This window comes from Bidens hawaiensis, unplaced genomic scaffold, assembly GCF_021521415.1.
Source record: "Bidens hawaiensis isolate Kalapana, Puna unplaced genomic scaffold, B.hawaiensis_p1.1 tig00031205_1, whole genome shotgun sequence".
Lineage (NCBI taxonomy): Eukaryota > Viridiplantae > Streptophyta > Magnoliopsida > Asterales > Asteraceae > Bidens > Bidens hawaiensis.
This window is the reverse complement of record NW_027495259.1, coordinates 198,643-219,304: the sequence shown is the minus strand read 5'-3', so window position 1 is coordinate 219,304 and position 20,662 is coordinate 198,643. Positions and strand designations below refer to the sequence as shown.

The 20,662-nt window shown below is 33.5% G+C and overlaps 1 protein-coding gene across 1 annotated transcript; it reads left to right on the top strand.

The window, feature by feature from the left end:
• The first annotated feature begins 785 nt into the window (after positions 1–785).
• Positions 786–4,200, top strand: LOC143581839 (receptor-like protein kinase BRI1-like 3). The gene has a single exon (XM_077064523.1). The coding sequence runs from the start codon at positions 786–788 to the stop codon at positions 4,188–4,190; it is 3,405 nt and encodes a 1,134-aa protein (XP_076920638.1). The 3' UTR covers positions 4,191–4,200.
• Positions 4,201–20,662: the final 16,462 nt, after the last annotated feature.

Sequence of the window (20,662 nt, the reverse complement as noted above, 5' to 3'; positions counted from 1 at the left end):
ACTTCTCACGGTTAAGAAAGTGATAACCAATTACATCATAACACATCGCTTGAAAATGCAAATAAGTTGCATGTTATACAATGTTTTCGATTTTAAACTTAACTCAAAAGCCTGATTAAGTAACAACACGAACTCCAAAGATCCTACAAGACCTCAACTCAAAGATCCTACAAGACCTCAACTCATATTCTATCAAACATAATACCATCTAAAGGGGTTTTCTTTCTCCCATAAAAAGAGTTTTAAAGCTTAACATAAATGTTTTCGATTTCAATTTGAACTGGCACCCGGACCTCTCTACTCATTTACACTCACATGCCCAAACAACAAACATATCATGGATAACATGTGAAGAATTAATATATGTACATCTAGAGCCTACAACTGTTAACATTTAATAATCCCGACCAGTCTCCTGTCCTAATACACTACATGTCCTTCTGATCATAGTATCCAACGAAATTCGACTTTTTTAAGGTCTCCTTTTATAATCCCCCCCCCCCCCCCCCAAACCTTTTTCTTTTACCCAAGGACCACCATCTTTATTTTATTTTATTTTACTCTCTCTCTCTCTCATATTATTTTGATCTATGCTTTGTAATTCATCTTAAAAAGTCACACTTTCTTTCTTTTTCTTGTTCATTTGCATGCCATGAGAGATGATGAACACATAGTTTGAAAACATATATGTGTTCATTCTCTAGATTTTTTTTTTGTTTCCAGTTTATTCGGGTTCTTCATGCTATTCGAGCCAGCTTATATTATTTCATGTTTATTAATTACCAATGAACAAATCAGTCTGGTTTCGCTTTTGGTTTCGGTTTTTGCCTTTGCTTCTAGGACTTGCTTTCGCGGTAACAAGTCAAGAAGACGATGCCGCTTTTCGGTTACTATCTTTCAAGCAAGCATCTATTGAGTCTGACCCAAAAGGGTTGTTAGCCAATTGGAAGGTTGCATCACCATGTTCATGGCATGGTGTGATATGCTCTAACGATCACCGTGTCACCGCGGTGAATCTCACCAACATGTACCTCTCCGGTACGCTTTATCTTGACGAGCTCATGCTAATCTCCACTCTTACTGATGTCACTCTTGCTGGAAACTATTTATCTGGCAATCTTTCTTTCACTTCTTATTGCAACTTTCAAACGCTTAATATCTCAAGTAACAAACTATCTGGTGATATAAACTCACTTGCTTCTTGCAAGTATCTTACATCACTAGACCTCTCAAACAACGGACTTTCGGGTGATATACCCGCCAGTGTTACAAGTTCATCCAGCTTGAAAGCCCTTGATCTTTCTGGCAACAATTTAACTGGCAAGTTCCAAAGCCTGGACTTCGGAACTTGCCAGAATCTGACAACAATCAATTTGTCCAGAAACAACCTCGCGGGAACTGGCTTTCCCGCGAGTTTATCAAATTGTCATGTCCTTGAAAAGCTGGATGTTAGCCACAATGCTCTGCATATGAAGCTTCCTGGAACCATGCTTGGAGACTTCAAAAACTTGAAAAGCCTTTCATTAGCTTACAACCAGTTTTTCGGCCCGATTTCACCCGAAGTTGGAAATGTTTGTACCACTCTGGAAGAGCTTGATCTTTCCAACAACCAGTTAACCGGTGGACTCCCGGCTTCTTTTGGTTCATGTTCATCTCTCTCGAGCCTTAATCTTGGGCATAACTATCTATCTGGAGACTTTTTGACATCAGTTGTGAGTTCCATGTCAAGTTTGAAGTATCTTTCAGCTTCCTTCAATAACATCACCAGTGGCTTACCGTTAAGTTTAGCTAACTGCAGTCAACTTCAGGTGGTTGACTTGAGTTCCAATGGGTTCACTGGTGAGATACCTTCTGAATTATGTTCTTCAAGTGCACCATTTTTGTCACTTCAGAAGTTACTGCTGGGAAATAATTATTTATCAGGGCATGTTCCTAATAATATTGGAGGCTGCAAAAGTCTGCAAACTGTTGATCTTAGTTTCAATAGTCTTACAGGGGCAATTCCGTCAGAAATTTGGGATCTTCCAGAGATTCTGGATGTTGTAATGTGGGCTAATAATCTCACTGGTGAAATCCCAGAAGGGATTTGTGTTAAAGGTGGGAATTTACAAACTTTGATCCTTAACAATAACCTTATAACAGGAACAATTCCGGTGTCGATCGCAAGCTGCACGAATCTGATTTGGGTGTCCCTTTCGAACAACAAACTCGAAGGAAAGATCCCGGATGGAGTTGGGAATCTTGTGAATCTTGCAATTCTTCAGCTCGGGAACAACTCGCTCACGGGTGGGGTCCCGTTGGGGATCGGCAAGTGTAAGAGTCTCATTTGGCTCGATTTGAATAGTAATTTGTTAAACGGGCCGCTGCCGAAGGAGCTTGCAGATTCGGCTGGGCTTGTAACCCCGGGGCCTGTTTCGGGTAAGCAGTTTGCTTTTGTGAGGAATGAAGGCGGGACCGCTTGTAGATTTGCGGGTGGGCTTGTTGAGTTTGAGGGGATACGAAAAGAGAGACTCGAAGGGTTCTTGAATTATCATTTTTGCCCCTCGACCCGAATCTATTCGGGCTTGACAATGTACAATTATGCAAGTAATGGTAGTATGATCTACCTTGATCTGTCTTACAACTCGTTGACGGGCCCAATTCCTGAAAGCTACGGGTCATTAAGCTACTTACAAGTTTTGAACTTGGGGTATAATAATCTTAGTGGTGATATCCCGTCTAGTCTCGGGAATTTGAAAACCGCTTTGCTTCTTGATCTGTCGCATAACTCGTTAACGGGCTTCATCCCGGGCTCGTTAGTAAGCCTCTCGTTTCTAAACGACTTCGATGTGTCGCATAATAACCTCACGGGCCCGATCCCATCAGGTGGACAGCTCACTACTTTCCCAGCATCTAAATATGATAACAACACGGGCCTTTGCGGGCTGCCTTTGGACCCATGTGGGTCAGGTAACAAACGGGCCGGGCTCAAACATAAACAAAAGAGGGCGAGTTCGATGGCCACCGGGGTCGTTGTCGGGATATTAGCATCTCTTCTTTGCATAATCATCCTCACATTCTTCCTTTTTAGAATGAAAAGATACCAAAAGAAAGTCGAAACCCGAGACAAATACATCGAAAGCTTGTCGACTTCCAGAAGCAGCAGTTGGAAGCTCTCGGGTGTACCCGAACCGTTAAGCATTAACATCGCGACGTTTGAAAAACCGTTAAGAAAACTTACATTTGGGCATTTACTGGAAGCGACAAACGGGTTCAGTGCAGACACATTAATCGGGTCTGGCGGGTTCGGTGACGTGTACAAAGCACAACTAAAAGATGGAAGTGTAGTTGCAGTCAAGAAACTTATACATGTCACCAGTCAAGGAGACAGAGAGTTCATGGCTGAAATGGAAACAATTGGCAAGATCAAACACCGAAACCTCGTACCGCTGTTGGGATATTGTAAGATCGGTGAAGAGCGTCTTCTCGTGTATGAATACATGAAATGGGGCAGTTTAGAAGCGGTTTTACATGATCGGGTCAAAGGCGGGAACTGTGTCCCGAGGCTAGATTGGTCAGCAAGAAAGAAGATAGCCATCGGGTCCGCAAGAGGGCTAGCATTTCTTCACCATAGTTGCATTCCTCATATTATTCACCGCGATATGAAGTCAAGTAATGTGCTTTTGGATGAAGATTTTGAGGCCCGAGTGTCAGACTTTGGAATGGCCCGACTCGTTAACGCAATGGAAACTCATCTTAGTGTGAGCACGTTAGCCGGGACCCCCGGTTATGTCCCACCCGAATATTATCAAAGCTTTAGGTGCACTGCAAAAGGTGATGTTTATAGTTATGGAGTCGTGTTGCTGGAGCTTCTGTCAGGGAAGAAACCGATTGATACAATGGAGTTCGGGGATGATAATAATCTTGTTGGATGGGCTAAACAGTTGCAAAGAGAACGCAGAGTTCGAGATGTTTTGGATACCGAATTGTTGTTTGATAAATCATGTGAATCCGAACTGTTTCATTGTTTGAAGATTGCATTTCAGTGTGTTGATGATAAGTCTTGGAAGAGGCCTACAATGATTCAAGTAATGGCTATGTTTAAGGAGCTGCAAGAAGATTCGGGAAGCGATATTCTTGATGGAATGTCAATGAAAAGTTCAGTGATTGATGAGTCTCAAGAGAAAGAACCTTTGGGTGATCACAGTTGAGATTAATGTCGTTGTTCGATAATTTCGTACTGATTTCTTTTTGTATGTTGCAGAATATAAGTTTCATTGCGCCGTTTTACTTATGCATTCCTTTTCGTTTCTGCATCTGTTTTCTGTCAAAATTTTGGTAATTGATGAAATGCTGCAATTTTTTGTTTTTTTAGTTGTTATGTGAATATTAATTTCTGTTTAATACTATTACAAGTTTGCATTAATAGTTGTAATCCTATGGTCACAGCTCAAAAGCCAATGTTTTAGATGCTTAAGATATCTTGGATTCTTGGATCAAGAGAAATCTAACTTTAATTGTTAATTTATGTCAATAATATTGGCATGTTCATCATCATTGCACTTTGTTGTATCAGACTGTATGTATAGTCTCTGATTTGAGATGTATTTTTGATTGATTATATTCTCCTTTGTTGTATCACTATGCACTTTAATCCTGTTTAGCTAATCATACTACATGTTTGACCAAAAACATATTAAAGCAGTGGACCCGAGCGGACCCCGCTCGCCTCTTTTTTCTAAAGACAAGATCTATACAATCTTAGGAAGCTCTAAACATTATACTGTCATTAGTTTCTTACACTTTGACCGCCAAAATGCTACGTTAGAGCAGTTGAAACGAACGTAAAAAACAAAAAAAAAAAATAAGTTCTAGAATCAATCTATATGGTTAGTAGTGATGTGAAGTTACTTGAGGCCCAAGGTTTGAAATTTGTGAAAGAATCAAGGGAAATTAAAGGTGATGTGTTGGTGGTGGTGATGATTGAGCATCATAGTTTAAATCACTTTAATGGTAGTGGATTCTGGTCTTTAACTTTTAAAGATTTCACTCATCTATGCCAGAAAAAAAGCAATCCAGCTTTTTACAAAATATCTTTTATGTTATAATTTATAAAGGAACAGTTGTAAACTTTTTAAACAATTTGAAGATAATTACAGAAGGAGATAAACTTTTGAAAAATTGGTAGGTTGACTTTTGGTTTTGGAATGAGGAAATTTAAAAGAGGTGCATGGCATGGCATGTACCAAAACTAAAAGCAGGCCTTGTGGGCTGTTTGGCAAGAACATAAAGAATCTCACTTTCTCATCTTTTGCTAGAGCATTTAGATTGGTCAAAAACTGGTCAAACTATCTTTCTTGACTGGGGTGATCCAAACAATAAAGCAAGAAAAGAATGCAACAATTGAGGATGTAAAGTGGTCATAGGTGTATAAGTGAGAATGACATGTTCCACACTTCGTGTGTTTTTTATGTTTCTTTTCATTTCCAACAAGAAAATATAATATATATGCATACACACACATATATATAAATTCTGAGAAAGGAAATTTGGACCATTAATTTTAGATAAAATAATGACAATTTCTTAACTATAAATGAAAGTTGGGCCTAAACCTAGTGGGCCAGTCTTGACTTGGGCTTACTAAAATTGGGCTAATTTAGATTGGGCATGTTTTGTTGAATTGGTCCAATATGAGGACCTCTCTCATTGCACAAATTAGAGCCTTAGAGGTGTGCATAAAACGACTTCTAGACCCAAATTGGTTCGGTTCAGCCAAACATGGTGAAAACTAGTTTTTGCCCAAACCAGTTCGAATTTGATGCCGGCTTTCAAAGAAAAGGTATTGGCACGGTTTGAAACCAACTTTGTTACGTTTATGCAGTTACCCTATTAAAAAGTAGCCAACTCACAATTGCACTAAAAATGAGCCAACACGGTTTTAATGGAGGAGTTCTCAAACCGATATTAAACCGGCAGTTTGGCTTGAAACCGGGACTGGTTTCACCAAACATTTTATAATACTATTTAATGCATGTGCTGACTTGATTGGTCCTTGATCTCATGAAAAACGTTTGATAAAACTATAAAATAACAAATAAGAAGCTTTTGTGTTCAATTTCTTGAATCAGTTAAGTCACCAATTTTGGTACCAACATGGCAACATGTTCAAAATTATTTAGAAGTTTTGTTTCATAAAAATGGGCTGGCAATTGACCAATTTCTTGGACTGATTTGGGGGCCCAATTATGTGGACTTCTTTATATTTAGATGATATATATGTTACTAGAGGTGTGAAGAAAACCCGGTTCGGAACCAGTTAAACGGAAACCGAACCGAACTAGTTAGACCCTTAAACCGGTTTGGTACTAAGCCGCCAGTTCGTATAGCGGTTTGAGTATTTCGTAATCAAACCTGTTTTAAAACCAGCTTTTTTTTTTTTGGGTCTTAAACCGGTTTAAAACCGACCCAAACCGATGCCGATAAGTTTGACTACTTATATCCTTAAACCGGTTTAACCCAAACCAGTTTGGAATATGCAAAAACCAAACTGATTCAGTTTGTAAAAAAATGGGTTTTGTACGCCTTACCATTGTTATAGCCCAGCTAGTTCATTTATTAAATCAGTTAGTTAGCGGCAGTCATATAAATAAAGTTTTTTATTCCTGATATATTAGATAAAAAAAGTAAAATATAATATAATCAGAATGTAGCATAAATATGCATGAAACAATATGAGAGTTGTACTTGAAATTGGCACTTGGTTCCCTTGAGAAATGATCGAGAAGATGAGCACGCTTGAAATATTTCTTGGCTAAAAATTATAGGGCTAGTCTGATTTTATTATTTTTTTTATTCATATAACACTAAACTATATAAAAGTAACTAAATAAATAACAATACATATTTTGTCGGGCTTTGTCCCCCGAATAAAACTAAGCCTAAACTATGGTCTTACAAAGCCTAAACTATGTTAAAAGTAACTTTCTTTAATGGCTTTTGTCAATCATGGGATTGGATGTCCTCTGGATAAAACTAAGCCTAAACTATGTTAACACTAACTTTAAAAAAACAAAGTCTTATCTAACATTTTAATCCACCCAATCATATATTTTAAAAAAACATAGCAATTTCTACAATTGTTATCATCATCATCGGTACTTTCTATTTGTGTGTGTATTCATATTCATCGTCCTAGGTTTTAGTATTTTATTTAATCAACTTGCGGTTTATTGATTAGCTATGCAGACGAAAGCACTACCTCTTGTGAATGCGTTTGAGATTACAGAGGATGCTAATTCATTGTGAGTTCTTATCATGTTGTTTGTAAATCATGACGATTTTAATGCTGGAATAACAATTTCACTTGTATTTGAGAATGGAAAAAGAGGGATTATTATTAATGAATTTAAAAAATTGGAACTTGGCAACTGTGCAGTTATTCAGTGACTGCGTTTGCCTAAACGGGTCGGGTGTAATGAACTGGTTCACGGGTTCACCCGTTTGTTTATATTTATTATAGAAAATATAACTTTATGTTGTTAAGTAAAACTGATTTGAGTATGCCACTTTACCAAATACTTAACATGTTACCAGAAAAATAGTTTTAAATTGTTTATCCAAACACCGCCCTGATATACTTAACATTATGAAAAACTTTTAACATGTTTAGGGGCTGTTTGGGATTGCTTATTTTCACAACTTATTAACTTTTTAAAAAGGAATACGGTGTTTGGGATTGCTTTTGACGTGAGAGGGAAAAGTTAATAAGTCACACTTTTATAACTTATTAAGTTATTGAAAAATTATAATGAGGTAAAATAAGGAATCCCAAACACCCCCTTAAACTAACTGTAGTTTACCCTTATTGTACAGCTGGTTGGGGTAAGCCGACTATGATTCAAGCAGAAAAGCTGTTGTTTAAAGCAGCACTTGATCCACCCAATCATATATTTATTCTTCTATTTAACAAGTTTCTTTCACTGAGCTTTTGTGTATGACATTTAAATAGGACTCATTGAGCATAAACTTATTGCATTTAATCATTCTACACCATTGTCTGATTACAAAAAGAGCTGAGATGGGAAGTTAGTGACAAGGAGCATCTATTGTTGTTGTATGATTATTATTTTAGTGTTTTAGTGGACTTATTTAATAACAAGAAAAGAAGCATATGATTGGAGTGATACACATGCATTTTGGCTAAACCCTTTAATCTTGAATGCATTGTGACTTATATTATTGCGGTTAAACTTATAAGGTCACCTGTTCCTTCTGATAGTTTTGAGAGACCTTATTAAAGATATATGGTTTTTCATCAAGAAATCAAATGAATTAGAGAAACAGGTGTATGAGTGTGTTATTCTCTTTTTGTTAAATATTTTACTTCTTCACTCGCATCCATGGTATATATATTGTCATTTCTTTTTTATTTTACCTAACATGAAAAAATTTAGTTTTTTTTGCAGCGATAATATGATTTGTGCTTTGTTTTCTTTCAAGAATTCGTTTTATCCACAGAAGAGGTGTTTGTTGAGGACTCTCAAATTGTGCAGTGTGCTTTAGATGGTTATAAGGTGATGCATATTGTTTTAATTAAGTTAATTTTTCATGTTATACAACATAACTCGTTTTGTTTTTAGCTAATATTTGTTTGGCCAATTTGAGAGGAAACACACCTTAAATTGACACATTAAGTTGTTTACTTTGTGCAGGAGACATACAAGAAGTGAGTAGTTAAACCAATGGCTGAACTAGATGGTGTTGTAGGTAGAGTGACACTTTTGTATTTTTATAGTTTTGTGGTTAGTAATGTGGTATCATACATAAACTTAGAAAGTTGAAGTATTGTGTTTATAGAAAGCATAATATGTTTGTTATTATTATTATTCAATCAAAAATTTTATGACACACAGACATATAGACTAGTACCATTATGTAAAAGTAACTAAAATAATTTATAATATATATAAACGAAACCCCTAAAATCCTATGTGTAGCGATGTGGTCGCTCCTCCGTTTTATGGAAGCCACCTGATTGCTTGATTTTTAAATGGAAGCCTCTCATTGATTTAACCCAAATTTATGGGTATGGGTATTACCAAAACCAGATAGCTTTTAAGTGGGTTATAACATCTTATTAAATTAAAATTAATCTTACCAATTATTTGATATGAAAATCCCATAAAATAGGGATATACTAAAAAAAATATCCAATTTAAAAAAGAAAAAGATATTTATAATTTTAAACAATTTTATAGTAAAAAACATAAACGGGTTATGGGTCACCAAATCCAGATAGCTTTTAAATGAGTTATAGCATATCATTTATTTATGAAACCCTTTCATCATCAAACCCTAAGTATATTATTAACTTTCTTACAATAAAGAAAATTAAAATCCAAAAAATAAATATTAAAAAACGAAAATGTAAAACAACCACTCTCTCAAGCCATCAGATTGTTTTATTTGTAAATGAAGGTTTCTCACGCATTTGACCCGAATTCACGAGTAAAGGTCTCACCAAACCCAGATAGCTCTTAAACGGATTATAACATCTCACTATATTAAAAATTAATCTCATCAAATATTTGATATGAAAATCCTATAAAATAGGGATATACTAAAAATTAATATCCTATTTAATTTAAAAAAAGATATTATTTATAATAAAGAAACAATTTTATAATAAAGAAAATAAATGGGTAATGGGTATCACCAAACCAAGATAGCTTTTAAACCGGATTATAACATATCATTTATTTGTGAAACCATTTTATCATCAAACTCAAGTATATTAATTATTAATTTTCTTACAATAAATAAAATTAAAATTCAAATATACATATATAAATATTAAAAACAAATAATGTAAAACAACCCTCGTAATACGAGGGATAAAATCTAGTAACATATATTTTGTTTGGCTTTGTCCCTGGATAAAACTAAACCAACATGGCGCGCAACCATTTAACAAGCACAAAGTCTATAAGATTACTAAATATGCATCATATTATTAAAAAAATCATGATTTACCATGAATGCTCGTATGATTACGGGGATAAAGTGAAAATACAGAGGACGACAAAAATTAAAAGACTGAGAAAAAATTTAACCCATTGATCTTAGATTTGAATGATAGAGATTAATTTAACAGACAAAATTGATGGGAATGACATAAAGGTAATAAACCATTTTTGTTGAATTTCTATTTCCACATGCAAGACACATGTCAATTCTCTGATCATTTAAAAACATCAATAACTTTTTCATTCAACATTCTTTTAAAAAAAAATTCACCATAATAACAAACGTTTTTTTTTATCTTTAATATAAGTATCATAGTGTTATATAAAAAAATAATGGGTTTTTTATGTTGTTTAATTGGTTGTTCATTGTGTTTTTAATTGAGTTATTCTATGTATTGTATTATAGATATTGGTCATTGTGTTAACAATTGTTTCTCCTGTTATTTATGTTAAAAAAACGCCAAAAAGACATAATGCCGAAAAAAAAAAGACACAATTACAAAAATGAACAAAAGAACAATTATAACTAAAAAAAGATACAATATATCGCAAAATATAACACAATGTTGAGTAATACAACACAATATCAAGAAAAAAAGACACAATTGTCAAGGAAAAAATACACAATCAATGACGAAAATAAACACAAACACAATGATAAACAAAAAGATACAAGGATCTTTTTCCTTCAACATTGTTTTATTTTTTAAGAATGAGAAAGACAGTGGAAACATTTTTTCACTTTTACTTTTTTTGTTTTTTATTAAATTTTGAGTTATGATTTTTTTTTAATTTTTTTTATTTTTTTGAGAGTTTTTTTTTTTTTTTTTTTTGTAGGTACAAATTCTTTTCATCCTTTTCATGTTTGTCCCGCTTTGTTGAATAACTTGACTGTGATGACGGATTGTTGATGATAAACAATGGGAGGCCGAGAGGCTTGATCTTGGGCCCAATTACCCAGGTAGGTCATAAATTTTATTTTATTTTTGAAAAAAAAATATGTATTATTAATGTTTAAGCACAATTACCCAATTCATTTAAGCCTATTTTTATATAAATAGTTTTTTACACAACCTAATCATAACCCACTAAGCGCATTTAAAAATTTAATTGTTTAAACCCAATTAAAAAAAAAGAAAAAAAACCCTTTTTACTTAAAGGCCAAACGTATTCTCCCTTTTGGCCGAAATTTTTTTAACAATTATCGAGGATGGGCTTGCTAATAGAACACCAAATTCATAATCAAATTGTTATGCAAAATGAACCATGCGTTTACTCTCCCGAGCTTGTATCTACTATCATTGCTTCCAAACTTGTGACCAGGGCCGACTCTAAGGGGAAATTTACGACTTTAGGCCCCCCTCTTGGATAAGGCCTTCGATTTAAACCAAATTTTTGAAAAAAAAAAAACATTTTAAATGGTGAAAATGACTTTAAGTTATTTGAAAAAACAAACATAATCGTGGTTAGTTGTTTCATTTTTTAACAATAAATTAGAAAATGACCCTGACTTCTCGTTTTGTTTTAGGACTCCAAAAGAGTTGAACCGACCCTACTTGTGACATGTATAACACTCAATGTTAACAATCATCGTTACAGTACCAAAGCGGGTCAACTGTCACGCTTCAAACCTTATGCACAATAATTAATAATCCCTAAACTTTGTTATAGTTGGCCTAGGGTTTCTTACGATTTAACGCTATTAGGGGAATGATGATAAAATCAACAATTAGAATCTGACATTAACTAATGCTATACTACGAATGCAAATCAAACAATTAGAATAGCAAATCAATTGAAACTTAAATCAAAACCTAATTTAACAGATCTCTCGGAACGCATCACCGGTTCACCGCTCTAGGGATTCCACACGGCGGCGAATAACCTGGTCGTAAACATTTTAGTCTGGTTCGAGTGAATTGATCAGCTATATGTTGTAAGCTTGAATATTGATGGAAACTAATTGGCGCCAAATATTTATACTTTATGAATTATGAACCTTTTGTTTGGTCCTTATGTTTTCATAATTTCATATACACGATATACGAGTCCCTTAACTATTTGGCATGGCATATCTATTAGTTCCTTTTGTTTTTTGTTTTGTTTTTTTTGGTTGTTGTTATTATTATAGGCTATTAATGATTTAAAGGATTTTATGCTAAGTTCAAGTGTGTGTGATGAAAATACGTTGAAGGTATTTGTTGCTTAGTTGCTGATGAGACTAATTGTTGTTAATGATCAATTTCAAATAAGTGTCAACAATTCTTGAGATAAATGTTAATAAACTTGCTACGTGGTCGGGTTTACTATTAATGTATCGGTTGTTTCCAGTTTCTCTAAGAGCATTCTCATCAAACCCCTTAAATTATGTGGGATGTGTTTTTATAATTTAGAGAGTGATTCAGGGTGTTGTTGTGAGTGAAGAGTTTTTATATTTTAGAAAAAGTAGTTATTTTTCTGTGTATTTGAAAAGTTACTGTTCATCCCCTATAATTTTTTAATATATTGTGAAAGTGGTTGTAAGTGAAAGAAAAAGAAAAATTAATGATAAAAGGTATAAAAAGTATTATTTAATTGAAATGAAGAGAGAAAATAAAGTGAGTTTTAGTGTAATTTTTAGTTTGGAGATAAGGGGGTGGGATGAGAATGCTCTAAGTTAAAGTTTAAAAGAAAAGTTGCTTTAACTAAAAGATCTTTGAATTTTAAAGTACATTCTGTTGGTAATTTAGTGTTATCAACTTGTATTTTAGTATATTGGGTTAACTTATTGATCAAGTAAATAATATTAAAGATTAAACGAGTTGGGTGACGCGGGAGTGCAGGTTCGATTTAATTCTAGTTGTTATTTTAGTTTTATTATTAAGACTTTGTTATTGGAATAATAACTTGGGCTTTAATATTTTATGTTGTGGGCTAATAATTAATTAGTTTTTTTTTGGGTAAAGCCCATGTACATTAATCTTAATTAAGATATGATGGAGGCCATATATGAGATTATACTCGATTGATCTGAATAGAGAACGGAAGGACGGCTACCATTCTGTTCTTGATAGAATTCACAGCAACATACAAATCAAATTTCAGTAACAAGAGAGATATCTGTCTTATCCGATAAATCAATCGCGTATAACCGGAGAAATAGATTTATCTGAAAGTTCTCATACAATTCGGATATTAATCCAGACTGCTTATTATTTAAGAAAATTGAAATCAAAATCACATGTTTGAATATTTGATCGAATTCATCAATCCAGGTAGGCAAAATATACAAAACATTCTAGTTTTATTTATTTATTTATTTTTATTGAGTTGTCCTCGGTTATTTCCTCGCTCTTTCTTTATAAACCGACATGGATATCTCTATCATAATATCTATAAAATAATATAAGTTGAAGGTGATGGGTAAATTGTAAATATAATACTGATGAACTAATTGGATACGTGTACACAAATCTTATAAAGATAAAAGTAAGAAATGATTGAAAACAAGGCCCGCAAATAAATCGAACGAACATGAACAAGGCCTTGTTCAAGTTCGTTTATTAAGGGAATAATATGTTCACGAACACTTAACGAACGAGAATTTATGTTCGTATTCGTTCATCAAGGAAATGAATGTGTTCACAAGCGGTTCGCGAATACAAATAAAATCGGCGAATCCTAGAGGTTGAGATCGATGTATTCATCAATATGAATAATGAGAAATGAAATAGGAACAATACAAAAACAATGTGATAATATTATTTCCTATTTTGTGTTAAGGGTAATAAATTAAATGTTTAGGTAAAATAAATAAATATACAAAAAACTCTCATGAAGAACATATACAAAAGAACATGAACGAACGTTCATGAACACGCTACCGAACGTTTACGAACACAATTGAATGAACGGGACTTTGTTCATGTTCGTTCGTTTAACTAATCGAATGGAATTTCTTGTTCATGTCCGTTCATTTATTAAACGAACGAACATAAACGAACTTCTTGTCAAACGATTCACGACTTGTTCGCTGAATGTTTGGTTCATTTACAACCCGATTGAAAACCATGTCCTAAGGTCTCATATGACACATATTTTGTAACGCCTCGTGCAATTTATGGGATATCTATATTTACAATTTTTTTTCTTAGTAGCGTTTGGTATGCAGTAATGATAAGGGGAATGGAATGATTCATTGCTTGAGAATGATAAAAGTGGTGTTTAGTTGCCCAATTAAATGGAATCATCCATTACACATAGAATCTCATTCCATCAAAACCATTCCTTTCCACCCCCCTTATTTTTTTTTTCATTTCATTACTCCTTCACCCTACTTTCTCAACAACACTACCACTTAACAACAACCACCACCACCACTACCATCGCCGCCACCACCAACATCGTCGCCGCCACCACCGCCACCACCTTACCACCAACACTATCACCGGCGACGCCACCATCGCCACCACCACTACCACCACCACCTTACAACCAGCGTTACCACCGACACCACCGCCGTCACCATCGTTGTCGTGACCACCACAACCATTGTCACTGCCTCTGCTTGGCCATCACCACCACTATCGCTGCCTGACCACCACCAGCTGACCGTCACCACCGTTGCCGCCACCTTACCATCATCATCACTACCACCGCTTGACCACCGCAACCCCCCACCACTGCCACCACCTCAACCACCGCCACCACCACAACCATCGCCCCTGTCGCCTGACCGCCACCACAACCACCATCATCGCCACCACCACCACCATTTTTGTCACCGGAGCTACCACTACCACCACCGTCGCCGATGTAGTTTTTTTTATTTTGGTAAAAAAAGTTATTTTGAGATAGAAGTGATTTTATTATTTCTATTTCATTTCTATAATTTTTTTGGATACCAAACAACATAAAGTAATAATTCATTTCATTCATATAGGTTAACTAAACAAGACAAAGGAATGGTAATGATCCATTTCATTCCCTTGTCCATTCCATTCCTTTTCTCATTCCACTCCCCATTCATTTCATTACCTCCAACCAAACATACCCAATTGTTAACTACTTGATTAGTGTCACAACTTTCTAGGCAAGCCGCATTGGTATGGCAATAAAGATAAGAACTAGGCTTTCTTCGGAAGGTCGTCAATTCGAATATGAGCCAAAATGAGAGTTTTATCCTGCTTGTGTTATGCCAGAGGGTTTCGACTCTTGAGGCGGCGCAACTGGAGTCAAGTGGCATTAGGAGAGAGTTTCCCCAAGGACGCATATAGGACCCAAGAATCAGTGGTTTTGCCCTTCGGGAGAAACTCTCTGGGGGTACTAAACCGGGGTCTTCATCTGGCCATATCGTAGATTTTCGTCGTTTAAAAAAAGAGAAAGAAGAAAAAAACTTGATCAGTGTCACAATAATGGGGTTTTCCCTTTTCTTTTACAAAAGAGTCAAGTCTATTGTTGTGCTTTTGAAATTTCCTTAAATATACTAGTATTATATTGATAAAATGTAAGTATGTATCAACTCTATTGTGGGCTCTTTTGGTAGGCACATAATTGAAAAAAGTTTCATGGTATTAATCTATTAGAAAACATGTGCATCGTGTGCAAATGCAACAACTTACATATCAATTTATAGTCCCCACATCAATCAAAAGAATACTTAAAGGTTTACTTGTGGTTGTTTAGAAAGGAATTGCCTAGCTTTCACAACAAGCTATTTAAAAAAAGTTTAGATATAATACATTATAAATACTTGAGTGGAAATTAAAGTCCTTGAACTAATTCAAAGGCTATTAACATGTTCTTTTCCTTTTTGATGATGGTGGTAGGGTGTTTCAGTCAGTGGATTTTAAAGTTTTAAACAAAGTTTTTTCTTATAACATGGCTCTTCTTTTTCCTATTCTCATAATCTCATATAAAATAAATATATACTTATAATCACGAAAAGCTAAAGTTAAATAAATTTTAAAAAAATGGTAAGTATTTTTTATTGAATTAATAAATCAACTCGCTTATCACGTTTCGAACACACACATTCTTATTTGGTGCTATATATGTATCGGTACGATTGTAAAAACCAGTTTTATGAAAAAGAATTGTGATTATTACACATATACATATTTGTACATGTGTTTTAAATATAATACATATCATATAAGGCAATTTTATATACGGGTCAAGTTATTCTACAAATGTAGATAAAATAAGAAAGATAGGAAGAATTTATAGCCTAAACAAATTCTAAAAAATAATAAAAAAGTTATAACTTAAAATATAAATCAAAAATAGAAAAAAGTAAAAAAAACTAAAATGTTTCTCTCATTGTCCTAGTTCAAAATAATAATAATAATAATAACAATAATAATGACGAAAAATAAGATCATCGTGTCTTTTTATTTATTATTGTGATTTTTGTTTATTTTCGTAATTAATCGTGTCTTTTTTAATTGATATTTTATCTTTTTTTTCCTGATATTGTGTTATATTACTCAACATTTATTATCTATTTGTTTGACATTGTGTTATATTTTGCGATCTGTTATATTTTTTTTATATGTAATTGTGTTTTTTATTTAATTTTGTTATTTATCTTTTTTACTCTGATATTGTGCCTTTTTTTATCTTTTTTTTAAGAAAAAGAAAGACGAGGAAAACAATTTTTTTTCTACTTTTTTCTGTTCTTTATTTATATTTTAAATTATAACTTTTCTTAAAAAATTCCTTTTATGACCATAAAATCTTATCACACTTCTAATTTTTATCTTTCTTTATATTTTAACTTTTTCCTCTTGTATATATTCAGATCACTCTTTGTTTTTGTTCAACACTATGAAAGTATCTTATCTATATAACTCTGTTTTGGCTCTTTTCAATTGATTACGTAATCACTTGGCTCATTTTAATGTGTATATCGAATAGAAAATTTAAACATTGATTGGATATGTGACAAACAAGTCAATTTAATAGTTTAATAACGATAAAAAAGTATAAATAGTTATATGAGTTTTCTGTTTCACTTTTTCATGCAAACATGTTGATATTTATGTAGAGATTTTCTTTAAATTTGATGCTATGAATGATTTCTATATAATTGGTGTTACATAAATTTCAAACTAACATGTAATATAATGGGTTTAAGTGAGGGTAATCATGACATATGCATGATAATGTCAATAACTAGCAAAAGCGGAGCGTTACTTATAATGCTTATGAGGTTAAGAATACAATGATTTGATGAGTTTGTTTTAAGTTTAAAGAACAACAATATTATGAGTTTGCTTTAAGAATATAATGATTTAATGAGTTTGTTTTAAGTATAAAAAGACAACAATATTATGGCCTTTCAATGCTCATAAGGGTCTAGGGAGTGGGCGGGAGGAGGGGCGGTGCTGGCGTGCCACGTTGGGACTAGCGAGAACACCACCCCGCCTCCTGTGGCACCACTCAAAATCATTTGAGCGAGGTCTTCACCCACTCATCATATTAAACAAAAAAAAAAAACATGTTGTGAGAAGAATGGCCGGGATTAAGGATGGGTTTTAGAATGGGATGGAGTGGGAACACCCCTTCACCTATCTAGGTACCAAAGAAAGATGATCGGGGTGTGGAATCAACCCCCACCACCCTAATTGATAATATTGCAAATTTATATCCAAAGATAAATTAATTAGTTTTATTTTATTTTATTTTCAATTTGTTATGCATGTTACTTTTTAAATATTTATATTTAACTCAAAAGACAAGAAAACGAACTTTATCATCTAGACAATCCATCACTAGGTTCTACTATTCTTTTCTTTTCCCCCTAACTTTTGATGTAAGTATACATATATATTATGAAGAATAAATAAATAAGAGTTTTTATAATGGAACCAAAAATATATAATTTTTTTAAAAGTAAAATAAAATAAATGTTAAGTAGTCACAAACTCACAATAGCCAAAAACTTATCATGGCTCATATCACACGTAAAAAATAAGCATAGCACCATAAAACTATATGAGTCACCGTAAGCCTACAATATTTGTGCAACAACCCGTTACATTTTTACTAAACAAAAAAAATGCCATAATTTACCAAAATTATGTATACTTGCTGGTTTATGATTCGAACAACTTAACTTTATGAATTGGAAACCCAATTTGTGCATAACTTATACGTATAACATCTACCAAGTTATTTGACAACAGCGTACACTTTACACCAATATAAGTCGACATAATCATAACTATAAATATGTTATCAGTGACAATTAGTGAGAATCAGAATTCTCACAAGTAAAAAAAGCTGGTTACGAGTATTTTGTTAGGATCGTGCTCCTTAATGATCACCAGTGAAAATCATAGTTCTTATTAGTAATTACGGTTTGTTTATGTTAGGAGTCCAACACTTTAGTTTTTTTTTCTCCTCCTGATTTGCCCTTGTAGTAATATGAGAAAATAATACAATAAATGCTTTATCTTTCTAACCTCTTGAGATTGTTTAGTTCTCACTAACATCTTTTAAGAATCATATTTTTGTATTTTTGTGTAGCTAAGGAATGCTCTTTTTATTTTATTTAAATAGAATCTATGTAACTTATCCAACTTGACGACTAAGAGTCAAATAACATCAAAATATGGCGGTAAAATAACATCCGGTCATGAAATTACACCTTATAGTGGATTTTATTTCAAGAGGCGATTTTCACATTTCCAAATCTAACTGGCATGTTCGATAGTGGGCTTGCACCGATCCATATTTTAAAAAACACACACAAAAGTATTTTAGATCATGAGGATGAGTGGGGGGCTCGGTTAGCCACTCTTGCGAGTTGACCGTGAACTCCTAGCACATCGTACCCGAGTCTATCGAATAGGAGAAGTGAGTTCAGGTGGAGAGTAAAGAGCTTGAAAAGGAGGAAGAAAAGAAATTGACTGTTTACTAACGGGTACCTAGCGTTTGCGGTATTTAAAAGAAAAGAAAAAACTTTTATTTAATGATAGTGTAAATAGTAACTAAAAAATTACATAATTTCCTATCATCTTACTGTCTATTTTGAGACTACACATTCGTAACCATGAATCCAAACAACACATTCCTAACAATGAATCCAAACAACCATGCGAAATGAGGAGCCACTAAGGGTATTTGCTAGTGGTGTGGGCACATATGGGTTGAGCTAGGAGTGCACCCATGACTATTGTTAACCAATTTGGTGTTAGATATCTTCGTTTTAATTGGATTGACTTATGACCAATGTAAATCATAATATTCATCAAACAAGTCAGTGGTTGTATGATGCATGTTTGTTAGAGTTTATTATGGTTTGTAAGGGCGAAACCACTAAAAATGAGAGTTCTGAGGGGGCAACGCACCTGGTTGGGATCAAGCGTATTTCTAATGCAATTGGTGTCAAAGGTTGTTTCATTAAAATTCATTAGACGAAAGGTTGTTCGGATTTGTCGCACATTATAATCTAGTGTAAAAATGAACGTATTATTTAATGCAATTGAAATTTTAATCTTCTAACCCTAATCTACATCTACGACATATTGTCATTTTGGTTACATCTCTAGCTCTCGAATTTCACACAATCACCCTACCAAGTTCTTGTCTCTTTCTGAGTTGCATCCGATTGAATATTCAAAAAAACCATTGAAATAATCCAATCTTAAAGTATATTACGACTCTCAGATTGTCCAGATTCTATCGAATATCACAAATGCCAACATTTTTGTCAGTCAATTCACCATTATGCTTTAGCTCAAGTTTAATATCATAATCTTACCAAAATCATATATTTGCAATCTTAAGTTAAGCTTGAACTTTTGTCTAATTTCAATTAATTATCTATACTCATAATATAATATTTCATAGGGGTGGGTTATTTTATAATAATGGATTATCGTACATTACATACGCGACCTTCCAGAGTTTTAGATTACATAGCACGCAGTGGCAGTGTTGTAAATAACCCCAAACAAGTCCGTGATCAAATTCATCAATTACAAATCGATTCTGATCCAATTTGTGAACTCCGTGCTCTATCTCTTACAATTTCTAAACCCCAATCAGTGCTTAAAGTATGAAATCTCAAAAGCTAAAAACCAAAATTAAAATAGAACGTCGTTGAACATCAAGAATCTTCAAAATTTATCAAAAATTGATGTTTAATCAATCGAATTAATGTGTAGAAAGATTTAGATTCATCAATCGATTATGAAATTGCAGAATAATACACTCAATTGAGCTCTGATTAGGGTTCAAAATACCACGTTTAAACGTTCTGAACAAAACTGAAGACACTATGTACATTTAAACGTTCTGACCAAAACGAACACTCTTTAAACGTTCAAGACAAGATTGCTAGACGCTCAGAACAAAAGACCAAAAAGAATTACACAATTAAAACGTTCAGAACAAATATCTAAGAAGTTCAGAACAAAACTTAAAACGTTCAGAACAAAAATATAAAAAATTCAAAACAAAAAACTAAGAATTTTAGGAAAAAAACTAAGAAGTTCATAACAAAAACTAATAAATTAATAACAAAACTTAAAAGATCAGAAAAGAAATCTAAGAAATTCAAAACAAAAAACTAAGAAGTTCAAAACGAAACTTAAAAGTTCATAAAAAAAACTAAGAAATTCAGAACAAAAAACTAAGTAGTTCAGAAAAATAAATCTAACAAATTA